The 15,645-nt window shown below is 34.3% G+C and overlaps 2 protein-coding genes across 7 annotated transcripts in view; both read left to right on the top strand.

Moving 5' to 3' along the window:
- The window catches only part of CENPK (centromere protein K), a 97,499-nt gene extending 90,315 nt beyond the window's left edge, over positions 1-7,184 (top strand). Inside the window, exon 12 of the transcript XR_002522926.2 lies at positions 6,974-7,184. The gene's annotated coding sequence lies outside the window, so the exon portion shown is untranslated. The remainder of the gene's footprint in view (positions 1-6,973) is intronic.
- ADAMTS6 (ADAM metallopeptidase with thrombospondin type 1 motif 6) overlaps positions 1-15,645 on the top strand; it is a 333,350-nt gene that overhangs the window by 1,862 nt on the left and 315,843 nt on the right. For 4 of the 6 annotated variants that reach the window (XR_004183963.1, XR_004183962.1, XM_031666735.1 and 1 more), the window contains exons 1-2: positions 7,213-7,348; positions 9,787-10,151. The exons of 1 other annotated variant lie outside the window; for it this stretch is intronic. Coding sequence is in view for 3 of the 5 variants with exons in the window: in XM_031666735.1 (XP_031522595.1) it covers positions 7,252-7,348; positions 9,787-10,151 (462 nt within the window). In the remaining 2 variants the exon portion in view is untranslated. Of the gene's footprint in view, positions 1-6,973; positions 7,349-9,786; positions 10,152-15,645 lie in introns of those variants that run through there. One more of the 6 variants, XM_017959582.3, reaches the window with a different exon arrangement.

The following is a 15,645-nucleotide window of genomic DNA, read 5'->3' as shown; positions in this document are numbered from 1 at the left end:
GGACTCAGAGGGTAGCATTAATGTGCTAGCTGTAGCCCCGATGGTCTAGGACATGTTAAGCTCTTAATAGGCTAATCAAAGAGATGGAAGCGTGTGTTTTTGATTTACTTTTGGCCACTTGGGACGTGCTAGACTCATAACCCTCCGGAGCCTTGTTTATCGGGGTATGTCTGTATATATGGTGTATGGGACCAAAGTTCAGGGATTGAGGAGGGAGAGCTAGAGTGCGAGAATGGGGTATTGGAAAGCCTCTTTCTGATAATATGTGCTGCAATTCCTGTCTTTGATGCTTTCTTTCCTTGTACTAGAGGAAAAGTGAGCGAGAGATTGAGAAAGCGCACTGAGAGGGAACAAGAGAGTGAGTTTCTTACTCTTGTTTTTATTTGAGCTGCCGGTGCAACGCGTTTGGGCCAGATGCCAACTGTCTGGGTCACACGCGTTTTATCCAAATAGATTTAGCGCTGCTGTCTGGAAATGGGCTGCTGAATGTTAACTTTAGGATCAACTCAACCAGGGCAGCTCAGACTGTTACCCTCTGTCTGGGCGAAGTGGAATGGTGGGGACGGGGGGAGGTGAGGGTGTGCAGAGCAGAGAGAAAAAGGGAAACTGAACCATTGCTTGGAACTTTAAAAAAGACACTTGAGTGTGATTTTCAACATATTCTTTTTATGTTCAGATGTCGTGGACTAATTTTCTGTTCTTTTTTCTTTCTTTTTTAGTTTTTGTTAATCAGACTGAAATGTTTAGATGTGGGAATGACAGTTTTCAGAATTCATGACAGGAAAAGAAATGTAACAAAAACTTGGTGTAGTTGAAAGAAATTAAGAAAATTAATTTTGGAGATAATTGTTTTCTTGTGTTGCAGCAAAGTGGTAGCTGCAGTCTAGTTTATGTTAATTTTGTGCTTAAATGTGATCATTAGTGTTTTGAATTTTTGAAGAATAGCATTTAGAGGCAAATACGTTGATTTCAAACAAGTCAAATTCATTCATTTGCCACAACATTTGCCACAAATGGCTGCAAATGAAATCTGTGTAGTGGTCTTAATATTTTTGTGATTCCCAAGAAGAAAAACTTCCAGCCTCAAGACTTAAAATACTGTAATATTCCTCATGTCTGATTCCAATACCTGTAAGATTAATTCCTACTCTGGTCTACTCTTAGCACTTCCTCTTTCTTTCCTTAGTAACCACTAGTAGTTACTAGGATGGGTCTTTATGCCAAATCTTATCAAGTTTGTGACTTTAGTGAGTGAATGAAGGGAGTTACCATATTGAGAGTTAGTTAACAACATATTTGGAATATGTGTTGGGGGTAGTGGGGAGAAAAAGAGGGCAAGAGGTGGATAGCTCTCTTGCTTCTGCCAAAAAACATGGTTGATTATCAAGCTAACCTCAAGAGAAAAAACTTCTAATACAGATAATGTGTATTTACTTGCTATCTGGAAAAAAGTGTGAGACTACATGTAATTTAGGGCTTGAGTTTTATAAATCATGGATTGTGTTTTTGCTTTTAGCTCGTTTGCTTTTCTTGATAGATATGTTTTGGGTAATTTATGTGTTTAGTTTCACCTTTCCTTGGAAACCAACCTCACAAATTTTATAAATGACCTAGAAACCTTTATACTTAGAGCCTAATTGTGTCCTTAGCATACAGTAGGTGATAATAAATATTTGTTGAGAGAATAAATGGAAAATGACAGAAGTTAATTTTCATATATAAAATTTAAATACCTGAAACGAGCATGGTATTGTTGTTTCTTCCATGGAGATCAAATCAGCCTTAAATAAATAACCAGAGTTAAGATGGATGAAAGAAGTTGAGAAGAACGTTATACATGTTCTTTAGCTTCATAATAATAGTTCACAAGAGGAAATTATTACCTTGGCTACTCCCAGATCACTTGAGTGGGAAGTAAAGATGATAGAGGAAAAAAGACAAGTAATACCCTCCAACCAGAGCAGACTACTGAGGAAATCACTATAGTGCAAGTTGTGTGATCTTTTTTCTTCTTAGGTAGTGTAGCTTTGATCCATGGAAGCAGGTAAATGATCACTTTACTGCCTGGTGCATTTGTGTTAGGGAAAAAAGCATACGTGAAATCAAAGTGAAATGGATGTTTTGGTTCTGTTTTCAAATTTAAAGTAGTTATAAGTATCATTATCAAGACCGAAGTTCTTTATTCCTTGCTGTAAAAGACGATGTAACTAGTTGATTGACTCCATCATCATATCTAACTTATTTCACATTTATGAGGGAAAGAGGAACATGAAACTATTTTTGAAGGAAGGCCTTTGAAAAGTGATGTTAGATAATGAAGGAGGGCTAATATTATTTAGCTTAAAGTGAAGTACAGAGACACTTTACATCATATGTAATCTAATCTCTTAACAAGTCTTTGTGAGATAGACATCAGTATCATGGTTTTATAGATGAGAAAGCAGATACAGAGAGGTTAAGTAACTGGGGGTCAGGCCAGGACTCAAAGCCTTTGTGCTTTCCACAACATAATGATGTTTCTGCTATACAATTTAAAAGGTGAATGCATTGTAATTTTTGGACAACTCTTTAGTATTTTAATGTTAGTTTGAACTTTGTAAACTATATCTGGAAAAGTCACAGGCTCTACATATTTATGGTGTCCAGATTAACCTCCCCACCAGGTGTCAGAAAGTGGGTTAACTCATTCACTTTTATTTTGTAGGGGACTAAGAGTCATTAGATTTGTTAGTTGTGTTGATTTTAGTTAAATTCTTTTTTTTGTTGTTGTTTTTTGTTTTTGAGACCGAGCCTCACTCTGTCACCCAGGCTGGAGTGCAGTGGTGCAATCTTGGCTCACTGCAGCCTCCACCTCCCATGATCAGGTGATTCTCTTGCCTCAGCACCCTGAGTAGCTGGGATTACAGGTACGCACCACCACGCCTGGCTAATTTTGTATTTTTAGTATATTCAAGGTTTTGAAATGTGGACCAGGCTGGTCTCAAACTCCTGACCTTGGGTGATCTGCCTGTCTCAGCCTCCCAAAGTGCTGGGATTATAGATATGAGCCACCATGCCTGGCCAATTCTAGTTGAATTCTATCTAGACTAATTTACTTAATGTTAAGTTTCTTCACTGAGCACTGGAGGCCAAAAAAAAAAAAAAAAAAAGAGGGAGCAAGGGAGCGATAAAGGAAAAAGAAACTCACATGCCAGTTATTGTAACTAGTGTTGGAACCAAGACTATAACTGGTTTGTTTAACTTCAAAGCTCCTGCTTTTTCAACTATGCACCAATGCCTTTTTTACTGCAAATCTTTAAATCATACGGTAGTCTACTTCTGGCCAAATAGGTATTACTTTTTTTTCTCAATGCTACTGGCTTAGTTAACTTGGGCATTTACAGGAGAATAAGTAAGAGTGAAGGTTATGAAACTGTAACAATTTACAAAAAGAGCAGGACATTTCTCAAGAGGGAAAAATAGTTACTCCCTAAATCCAGTCAACTGTATTGTAAGTTTCTCAGTAGTTTCAAAACCCAGAAAAATAGGGAGGAATGATTTAATCAAATCTATCTCCATTGCTAGAAAATTAACTCAAATGTGTTAAGTATATGTTCTTTAAAGGAAGATTATAACCTAAACTATATGAGGGACTCATTTAATGTCAGATTTTATTACTCAGAACACTCCAGTGATTTAAAACAATTAAAACAATGAGAATGAATGTTGTTCATGAGGCAACAATTATAATTTTAAAATTACATGGGAAGGTTTAGAGTATGGAAACTGTATTTAAGTAGGTTGGAAACCAAGATAATGGAATTCTTTTTATTGCTGTTATTGAATAATGGTATAACTTAATCTCTCTAAAAATTTTTACCTGAGAAAGGATATATAGTACCTGGTATCTTGCCTAAATTAGTGTAGAAGTAATTTCGAGAAGAAACAATGACTGTATGTGAAGTTGTTAAAAACTATTCACATTAACTAAACAATACCATTTATAAATATCTTGGCCGGGCGCAGTGGCTCATGCCTGTAATCCCAGCACTTTGGGAGGCCAAGGCGGGCGGATCAGGAGGTCAGGAGATCAAGACCATCCTGGCTAACACGGTGAATCCCCGCCTCTACTAAAAAAAAAAAAAAAAAATACAAAAAATCAGCTGGGCATGGTGGCATGCACCTATAATCCCAGCTACTCAGGAGGCTGAGGCAGGAGAATCACTTGAACCTGGGAGGCGGAGGTTGCAGTGAGCCAAGATCGTGCCACTGCACTCTAGCCTGGGCAACAAGAGTGAGACTCCATCTCGAATAAAAAAAAAAAAAATCTTATTTGACATTGGTTGTTATTAACTGCTATTGACTGTTTAAATTTGAGTGCCTTAAACTGAAAGTGTGATGTAATACAAAGAATTTAGACTTTAGAATCAGACAGCCTTGTGTGAATCTGGGCTCTACTGTTTTATACCTATCTGACCAGTGAGCTTCAGTTTATTTGTGAATTGGTGGCTGTATTAGTAATCAATTGCTGTGTAACAAATTACCACAAACTTAGTGAGTTAAAACAATACACATTTATTATCACACAGTTTCTCTGGGTCAGGAATCTAGGGGTTGTGTCCTCAGCTTTAGTGTATCTCACGAGGCTACAAAGTGTTGCCAAGGACTAGGGTCTTTACAGAAGGCTTGACTGGGGAAGAACCTGTTTCTAAGCTCACTTATTACTGAATAGGATTTAGTTTCTTGCATACTGTTGGACTGAGGGCCTTAGTTCCTTGTTAGTGATATCAGAGGCTGCTCTCAGTTTCTTCAATGTGGGCCTCACCAAATGACAGCTTGCTTCATCTAAACCAATTAGGGAAAGATGTGGCTGGCAGGATGGAAGTCAGAATCTTTTGTATGTAATAATGAAGTGATATCCCCTCAAAGTTGAGATATTCTATTGGTTAGAATCAAATTAAGAGGAGGGGAACAAGGGAATGGATATGAGGAAGCCATTATTATTATTATGGGCTTATCAGAGTCTATTCTACCACAGGGGCAGAGTATATTTACTTCACAAGATTGTTTTGGAGATTAAAAGAAGCAATATATATTTAAAGTTTTTTATTTTTGGTCTGATCTTAAACTACCTTTCTGGTTATTACCTGTTATTTTTTTTTTTCCCACAGGAACAAAATTTGCTATTGCTATTATTACTAATATTGTTTACTATTTCCCTTTTTTTTTTTTTTTTCTGGTTATCTAGACTTTGTGGAATGCATTTCTTCTATTTGTAATGATTACCTTCAGCAATTTGATTGGTAAAATTATATTCGTCTTCCAGGATCTGTCTGAAATGCTGCTTTTTCCATAAGCATTCCTTGATCAATTCTTCTCTGACCCAGAAGTTATCTCCCTCATCTGATCTCCCACAACAACTTTGCACAACCTTGTCATGGCATTTGTCAGTCTGCCTTACACTTTTCCTTGTTGTTTAGATTATGAGCTCCCCAAGGGCAAGGATTGAATCTTAATCTTTTCTGTTTCCCTTAATCCTTTTCTGTATTCTGATGTTGTTATAACATCATCTTTTTAACATAGTAGGACAATACTTATTGATTAATGAATTAGCTTTTCCAAGGCTTAGCAGTTTAATAACTTGTAGAGACAGATGTAAGGAATTTTAAATGGCTGTTGTTGTTTTATATGTTGTATGTACCAATATTTCTAGCACCGCAGGGAATGAAGTGTTTCACATAAGTTAATTTTACAGGTAACTACAAATACTTTTTATATGCCTAAAGTGATTTTATTTTAACCACTATTCATTTATTCATTCTTTTACTCATCCATTTTTTTCAACCAACAAATACATATTAAGTATTTAGTATGTGAAAATTTTATATATTAGGGATTTGGAATGAAAATCTTTCTCATATCTTTTGTGTACTTTCCTAACTTATTAACAGTAACGTATCTTATTAAAAGCATTTATCTTCTTATTTTGGACTCAGGCATAGTATTATGAATGTCAGATATTGAACTATATAACACAGTTATACATACAATAGGAACTGTTAAACTATGTAAGACCCATTTGCCTCTACCCCAAACTATATTACTTTGGGGTTCTTAAACTACATTTTAGTTTTTTATCCTTTTTTTGGGTCACAGTTTTGCTGTTTATGGCTAGTTTTTAGTCTCTTAGTTATTTTCTTCTTCTGATCTGCTGTATCCTGGGAAATCAGGCAGCCAAATATGCTATTCTGTATCAAGTGTGAATGAAGACTCTGAGTGAGGTTGTTAGTTGAAAGTAAAGTACATGAGATAGGACTTGAAATCTGTTGTAATACTTGAAATGAAGTTTTTAAAATTTCTTTTAAGTTACATTCCAGAGAGTTGAAATTGACTCATGAGTTGCCTTGTAAGTCACATAAGACTTCCAAGTAAAGTCAAGGGTTATGGTACATATAGTTCAACTTTTTAGAAGTTTAGTTTCTGATACTGTCTTAGTGTTCACAGATGGCTGCTAAATGTCACTGTATTTGTAGATCTACTTTGTCAGAAAAAAAATGATAGGTGCCTTATAAAGCAACACAATATCTGGATATGAGTGTGTTTAAAAGGCATGTTATGGAATGGGATCACATATTGTTTGTCACTTACATATAATGAACTGAGGTAGTGAAGTCAGCTGACTTTATTTTATCAAAAGGAAGTTAACTCACTGCCCATCATTGTTATCTTCAAAGTTTTTAAAAAAGAATTATGATTTCTCTTTAGATTCCTTATTTGATTATTAAGTAGCTCTGGCATTATGCTGATAACCATTGAGGTCTCTAATTCTGTGTCTAATCTTGTGAATGTTTATTTAGACTACAAAGAGTAACAATGGTCTAATTTAACTATATTATTTTGTAGTTACGTCTTTTGGCAAGGATTCAGTACTATATAGGACTTGGATTTTTCCATTCTGGATATTTTTCAGTTAACTTAATTTTTTTTTTTCTAGGTTAAAAAATGGCCATACTTTAGTAACTAATCAGCCTAATGCTTTGCTTATGAAAACTTTTACCATCATTATTTTTTCATTTTGGATTGAGAAAATGAATCCAGATATAGAAGAAAGTGCAGGATGTTGGATAAAAGTGCCTCTTAAACAGTGGAACATCCAATAACTAATTTACAAGAAGTTTTAAAGAAATAAAATTGTTATGCTTCGATTTTGGTATGGTATTGACTCTTTAGCACATAGGTAGCCCTCAAAAAAATCATCCAGTTTTCTAAATTATGGAAATTTTGTGGAAGACGTTGACCTGGATTTTGAGCCTCATCATGGCTTCATCGGAATTTCATAGTGACCACAGGCTTTCATACAGTTCTCAAGGTAGGATTCTTGCTTTTGAAACTGACACAAAATATTGCTATTAATTGGACAAGAAAAGATTCTGCATATTTAGCTTGGGTGGATAGTTTTTTTGGGGATACGTAGTGATAGGAATAGAGTCCCACTGTGTCAATTCGGTGCTCGTTTCATAAATGTTAAGGGCTATGCGTCGTTTAACTTGTCCTACTAGTATTTAACATCTAGTGGATTTTAGAGTTGACTGGTCTTTCTTGGAAAATGATAGACCCCAGGCCTTGTTCTTCTGAGACTTAAACTTTAATAAGCTTGTTCATGACTAGAGTTTTTGGGCAAGGACATGTTCAAAAAAATCCAAACATCTATACTGTGGAAGAAGAAACCAGATAAATTATGATACAGGACCCTTTTAATATGGACCCTTTGTGAAAAAATACTTTTCCAAACCTAAGAATTCTGATCTAAAGACTAGAATCTGAGTATAAGAGTGAGAACTGTAAGAAGTGCAGCTTTTCATGTTCTAATCTTTATAATTTTAATCTATAGAATTGAGCCTTATATCATAGAAATGATCTTAATAAAGCAGGCCCAGGAGTAAATGTCATTTTGCTTTCCATGGACCAGTCCAGTCCATATAGAATTATTGAAAGGCATACCTTTTGGATTTCCCTCCCATGAATACATAGTAACAGATAATTTTTTGGTGCCAATGAACCAGATTTTCAAGACTATTACAGATTGATGTATGTGTCTAGAAGTCCGTGTTAAAAAGTGTGGCTTTCAGAGTAAATCAATGAAGCCGTGACATTTAGTATGAACTCTATTTATAAGAAGTGAAATAAACACTGTCTTTTAATTTATTTACCATTTGGTTATGGTTTTATGGGAGTTTATATTAGTGGGTAAACTCCATATGTAGATACTGAGGCAAATAAGCAGACATTTGGTTTCCCTTAGTGGTAAATCTAGCTGAAAGAAGGTATGGCTAAGAAGGTAGGTGGATAATATTTAGTACATCTAAATGAGGAAAATATGTCTAAAAGTTATCTGAAATTTTAGTCAAGCTGTTTTTAAAATAGCTTTATTGAGATATTACTACACGTACCATGTAATTCACCCATTTAAGGTATATAAATTCAGTGGTTTTTAGTATTTTCAGCATTGTGCAGCCATCACAATAACCTATTTTATTTTATTTTATTTTATCTTATTTTATTTTTTGGCACTAGTGTCATCGCCAACATAATCAATTTTAGAACATTTTCATCACTCCAAAAAGAAGCCTATACTTCTTAGTGGTCACTCCCAAATTCTCTCCAAACTAGCTTTCACCCCCAGCTGTAGGCTACCTCTAAGCCTTCTGTCTGTAGAGATTTTCCTATTCTGGATATTTCATATAAATGTAATGATATGTGGCATTTTGTGACTTGCTGTTTTACTTAGCATAATGTTTTAAATGTTAGATAATGAAGACATAAAATGTTTGATTATGAAGACAGTTGTTATGAAGGTTCATTCATGTCATAGCATGTACCAGTACTGCATTCCTTTTTATTGTAAAATAATATTCCATAGTGTGTATCTACTACATTTTGTTTATTCATCAGTTGATGGAAATTTGGTTTAATTCCCCTTTTTGAGTATGATGAATAATGCTGGTAAGAGCATTCACATCTAAATTTTTATATGAATATGAATTTTCATTTCTATTGTGTACATACCTGATAGGAGAATTGCTGGATCATATGATTACCTCCATGTTTAAAATTTTGAGGAATTGTCAGGCTGTTTTTCAAAGTGGCTACAGCATTTTACATTCCTATTGCCGATTTTTTTTTTTTTTTTTTGAGACGGAGTCTCGCTCTGTCGTCCAGGCTGGAGTGCAGTGGCGCAATCTCGGCTCACTGCAACCTCTGCCTCCCAGGTTCAGGCGATTCTCCTGCCTCAGCCTCCAGAGTAGCTGGGACTACAGGCGTGTGCCACAACGCCCAGATAATTTTTTGTATTTTTAGTAGAGACGGAGTTTCACCGTGTGATGATTTCTTAAAAAATAATAATTTCTACAAGGCTATAGAGATTCTTTTTTGGATAACTTTCAAAAACAGATTCTATCTGAGCTAAAGTCTTTTCTTTTACATATGTGTGCTTTTCATTATTTTTTATTTCAATGTAAAATTTTCATATTTCTTACAGAATTTAGCTCTTAGGATCCATGTTTTAAAAATTAAAAAAGTAAAATAGTCTTTCACAAGTAATATTAAAATAATTGCAACTTAACCTTCAGATTTTAAATTTTTCTTTCATTTTTGTTTAATATAACTTTTTTTGTACATACCTCACATATAACGATTCATAGTTTTAACTGACATGGTTGTTGTTTATATTGCTGCTTCTTTGTTCCGTTAAATTTTCTTTTCTTCCATGTGTTTTTTTTCTGGATTCTCTGCCTTGTGATTACAAAGAGGAATTCCTGACTTACCTTGAACACTACCAGCTAACTATTCCAATAAGGGTTGATCAAAATGGAGCATTTCTCAGCTTTACTGTGAAAAATGATAAACACTCAAGGAGAAGACGGAGTATGGACCCTATTGATCCACAGCAGGCAGTATCTAAGTTATTTTTTAAACTTTCAGCCTATGGCAAGCACTTTCATCTAAACTTGACTCTCAATACAGATTTTGTGTCCAAACATTTTACAGTAGAATATTGGGGGAAAGATGGACCCCAGTGGAAACATGATTTTTTAGACAACTGTCATTACACAGGATATTTGCAAGATCAACGTAGTACAACTAAAGTGGCTTTAAGCAACTGTGTTGGGTTGGTAAGTAGATGCTACAATTTTAAACTTCTGATGGGAAAATAAGTTCGCAATATAAATGTCTTTCCTAAGATTAAAAATATATATATTATATATATGTGTAGTTTAAGTAGGAAGGTAATAGTTTACATTTTTTTTGCTATTTCTGCTGCCTTTGATTTTGATTTTCTTTTTAATAATGTATTGACTTTTCAAATGGCAGCTTTTAAAACTCTATTATTAGAAGAGGAATGAACAAAACTTCAAGTTTCCCTTTGACTTAAGTTTTTCTGTTCAGATAAGATATCTTTTATGCATAAACAAAACTCAGTCATTTTTGAAGAATTTTAGGGTATGTTTGTATGTATGTGTGTATTATGGCAGGAAGCCATGACACTGACATTCTTTTTATAATCTCTTTCTTTGGTAGGTAACATATCTTAAAATTACTTATGACCTACTTATAGTTACGAGTTCTTGAAGTAGAATCTTTTATACCAGTGTCTATGAGATAATTTTTTATGTATTTATATGAAGATTGATGTAAATCTTACTTTACTTAGAAACTGGGTTCTAGGCTGCGTGAGGTGGCTCATGTCTGTAATCCCAGTGTTTTAGGAGGCCGTGATGGGCGGATTACTTGAGGTTGGGAGATCAAGACCAGCCTGGGCAACATGGCGAGACCCCCATTTCTAAAAATATAGTTTAAAGAAAGAATAGAAAAAAGAAAAGAAAATTGGTTCAAGACTACAGAGTTTATCCTGGGCATTTGAATCCATTCTAGTCTAATGGTAAATGCACAGTTCAAAGTTGCACATAGTAATAATTGCAAAACAAAGCAAATTTCCATACTTTCTCTTCTGTGTTTACGCTGTTCAGGCTAATGTAGATGTTCCATTAAAGCTGTGTCTGTGAAAAGGGTACAAACATTTTGATGCTCAAGGAATATTTTCAGAAACTGTTTTTCTTTTTTATTGTAACATACCCATATTCTCTGTTTCAATATAAAATAACTATAATTCGAGTTGGGTTTAAATAAGTTTTAAATTTGAAAGAACTATCAAGAACTACACAATGGAGAAAAACATTTCACTGTAGATGTATATAGGAATGTGCTCCAATTGTCTGCTTTCTATCACTGTTAAGTAAAATGAGCCAAAATGTTTACTTAGCTTATAAGATTTAGGTTTAATTTCTATAGACAAATTGAGTACACTCATTACTAGTTTCTCTATAAGCAGTGTTAGGACTTTATCTATAAAACAGACTTATCTTTTTGAATAAGATTATCCAAAATGTATTCTAAAACTTCTCATATGTTAAAATGACACACTATTAATTATCATAGAAAAATGCTATTCCTAGTCATTGACTAAGTTATTTACATTTGGCATTAACATTAATTATGCCATTGCTAGTTTTAACAGGGTGATGAAATGAGCAAATTCAAGATTTAGAAAAAAGCAAAACAAAACTAATTCCATTGTGGGATTTGAGAGAAGAGTGATTGTAGATATGAAGATAATTTAGAACATGTAGGAGACAATAAGGGCCTATTCAAAGACTATGGCGTTGAGAATAAAGAAGATAGAATGAATTTGAACCACATTTTAGGACAAAATTTAAAATATTTGCATCCTATTTTTTCTTTCCTGACATATAATAAGACAGAGAATAGTAGGTAGTTAATAATATTTTTTAAATTGAAATAGAATTGAACTTGTTGTGAGAAACAGGAGAGAAAGCAATTGAAGATGGCTGAGATATCTCTTTTGGATGAAAATATATATGAATGTTATGAGTTGAGAACGAATGTCAGAGGAGAGCTGGATTGGAGAGTAATTTGAAGAGAATGCCTTTGATATAGCAAATATGAGGAATCTGAATAAATAAAGGTTAAAGATGTCTAATGGTATTTGAGAAATATAGCTCTGAAGTTTAGAAAAGAATTCAATTCTGGAAACAAGTAACTTCAGAGCAAGTAACTTCATATAGGTGACTTTATGAAATTGTGAAACATGCTCTTTGATGACTCAAAAGTGAGAATAAAGTTGAAAATGGAACCTTTTCTACAATGAAGGAGATGACAAAATGTCACCTATTCATCCTTATTGAGACTTTGTCTCTTGTTCTTTCCCTCTGTTAACACCTTTCTATTTTACTTCATCCCTTATTGACACTGTATGGTCCATGTTAACTAAGTTTGCTTATTTGATTAAGGGGTGATCTGCCAGGTTTGTCCTCTGAAGTTACTATTTTTTCCCTTGATAGTTCCTAAGGAATTTGTGAGCAGATATGTCACACTTTTACACACAAGTTTTAGTAAACTTTACCTTCATTCTTATTCTGTATAATGTTACTTTTTTTTTTTTTTTTTTGAGACAGGGTCTTACTAACTCTTGCCCAGGCTGGAGTGCAGTAGCGTGATCTTGGCTCGCTGCAACCTCCACCTCCTATGGATGTTACATTTTTAATCAAATGGAATATGTAAACAAGTGTGTTTTTTTTTAAATTCTACTTTTCAAAGGCCACCACTTTTAATAAATTCTGTGTTTTTAATCATTCTATATAAAATAGTTGTTAATGCAGAGATCATCAGTGTTTTCTACTCCTATCTCCTCACCCATAGTTTTAGTGCTGGGACTCTTGCACCATTCAAAGGACAAAATTCCTAACATTATAGTCTGTCAGTTTCATATAATGTCATATTTTAATTTGCTTTGTATTTGGACCACGGTTTCTTACTCAGGTTTTATTTTTTTCTGGAGTTTCTATTTACTTTTACTTTTTCTTATTGAGAAAAAAGCATAGTTTCTTTATCAAGTGATATAATATTTTCCAGTTCCTTAGTCCTTGTATCTATTGCTTGAAATACATTCCATTCTTCTTTGGAGGCATTTTTCATGGAGCCATTTAATTAATTTCTTGGACTAATTTCTTGATGTTAGTTTCTGTAACATCTCTCATTTTGGGGCTTCTTCTTTCCTAAATTAGTTCCACATCTTTCTCTTTCTGAGTTTACATCCTGGTTTTGTTGGAGAATATCTTCAAATAATTACCTCAGAACAGGCAACTGGGAAGTAAAGTTTCTGAGTCTGTGTCTGTTTGAAAGGGACCTTGTGCAGCCCTCATGTTTGATTGATAATTTAGCTGAATGTGAAATTCTGGGTTCAAATAATCATCTTCCTTAATGATGATGGATGGTAGTACTGGGAAAGGGAATATATAGGGCATAAAATTTATTTATATGGTTTTATAGCTTTAAAAAAGGAAAAATATTAAAGGTCTTAAAAGTTAGCATTGATTCACAGGTAGATGTCTGCTGCTAGTCAGATTCTTGTCCTTTTTTTCTTTAAAAAATTTTTTTAGTTAAAAAAAAATTTCCCTCAGTGAAAGCATGTTCCTTTTATCCTTCCTGTTTCAGGAATTTATAACACGTCTAACTATGGGTTTTCTTTCCTAATTTCTGCTTAGTATTTGATGGGTGCTTTTAATAAAGACCCTCCTTCAGCTTAGAGAAATTAAAAAAATTATTTTCTTAATAATTTTATCTTCTTATTTTTTTCTTCCTCCATGTTCTCTCTTTCTGGAATTGGTTCTCTGCTTCTCTTATCGTTTTCTCTTTTTCCATTGTTTTCTTTTTTGTTCTAAGTTCTATGAGATTTCCCTGATTTCATCTTCTTTTCCTTCGGTTGATTAAAAAATTATAGCAGTCATATTTCTAATTTTCAAAAATTCTTTCTCTTTTTTCTTGGATTTTCTTACATTCTGTTATTTCATGAAAACTGATTATCTTCAGTCCCTCTGAAGATTATAAAGACTAAATAGCTAGTTAGAAAAGCTCAATGACCCCATTAGACTTTCTGGTCATTTAGTCATGTCCACAGTTGTCATTCTCCCCTTTTCATTATTCATTCATTTCACTAATACTTATAAGTACCTTCCATATAATGAGCACTGTTCTAGGTGCTAGGATTACAATAGTCAAAAATAAAAATCTCTATTATCATATAGCTTGCATTCTAGTAGGGCATACACACAATAAGATAAATAAATAAAAACTATAATATATTGGGTAGTGATAAATGCTCAGGAGGAAAAAGTATTGAGCAAAGACCCTAAGGGAAAGGAGGAAGGAAGTGCTGGCATCTGAGGGATAAGATTTTCAGGTAGAAATTTTCAAGTACAAAGATATGATCTGAGAGTGTTTGAGGAACAGCATGGAGGCCACATGGCTGTAGCCAAGAGAAAGTGAGGGAGAGTAATGGAAGTTGAGGTCAGAAAGGAAACTGGGAGCCAGACGTAAAGACTTTAGGGGTTGCAGAATAAAATCAATGATAACTACAAGTTCGAGGCCTGAGCAAGTAACATAATCTAACAGCCATCAATTAAAGTGAGAAAGACTCAGGAATCAACTGAGATGAAAAAGCTGTTTGAAGAGTAGGTAGGGGGATGTATATCATGAATTCAGTTGGAGGTATTAAACGTGAGATGTTGTATAGGATATTGGATATGTCAGTCTGGAGTTCAGAGGAGAGATATGAATTAGAAAGTTGTAAATTTAGGAGTCATCAATGTATAGATGCCATTTAAAGCCAAGAGATTATATGAAATTGCTTTGAAGGGAGCATAGGTTGAATAGAGAAGAGGTCTAAGGACTGAGCCCTTGGGCATTCCGAGAGGTCAGGGAGGTCAGAGAGACATAGAAGAAACAACAGAGAACAGAGTAATAAAGTTGAAGGAATATCAGGAAAATGTTCTGGCAGCCAGAAGGAAATATTTCAAGAGGAAAATGCTGCTGATGAGTCCAAATAAGAGTAGCACTGCAAATTGCATTGAATTTATCATTGAGGAAGTTATTGGTGACCTTGACAAAAGCAGTTTCAGTGAAGAAGAGTTTGGAGAAGAGGCAATGACATGATTAGAGTAGGTTTAAAATGGAGTGGGAGGAGAGAAAAAGAGTATATAGACTGTTATTTCAGGACTTCTGGAAAAGCAAAAAAAATTTTTAGTAGCAGGCAGAAGTATGGTCACAGGAGGTTTTGTTTTGTTTGAAGATGGGAATGATTAGGTAGAGTGAGAGGTGCTGGAATGAAGTTCTTGATAGGTGAGAAATGATCGAATTTTCCACACAAATAGAATAATTATCTTTAGCTAGGGGAATAGATAGTTCATCCATTATAATAGGGAAAAATAGATTTTATGGACATAAGATGCAGGTAGGTGAGTATTTGTGATTGTAGGAATTTGTAGGAGGTTTTGCGTTGTCTATTGGAGGGGAATATGAAGGTTTTAGAGGATTAAGTAGAGATGAGAAAACATGAAAGAGTTATCCAGGAGAATGGGTTACTGAATGAACTTGATAAATATACAATTTCTGTGAAGCATTACAGTTACAGTTAAAATTATTAATGAATTTAAAGTGAGACCAGTCAGCATTCTGGTATATTTTCCTCTGGCTAAATGCAGCTGCAAAGGTGCAAGCTCAGCAAAGTTGAATCTTATCAAGGTTGTGGTT

The sequence above is a fragment of the Papio anubis genome, chromosome 5 (genome assembly GCF_008728515.1).
Source record: "Papio anubis isolate 15944 chromosome 5, Panubis1.0, whole genome shotgun sequence".
In the NCBI taxonomy this organism is placed as follows: domain Eukaryota; kingdom Metazoa; phylum Chordata; class Mammalia; order Primates; family Cercopithecidae; genus Papio; species Papio anubis.
The sequence above is the reverse complement of the archived record's forward strand: the minus strand, read 5'-3'. Positions and strand labels throughout refer to the sequence as shown.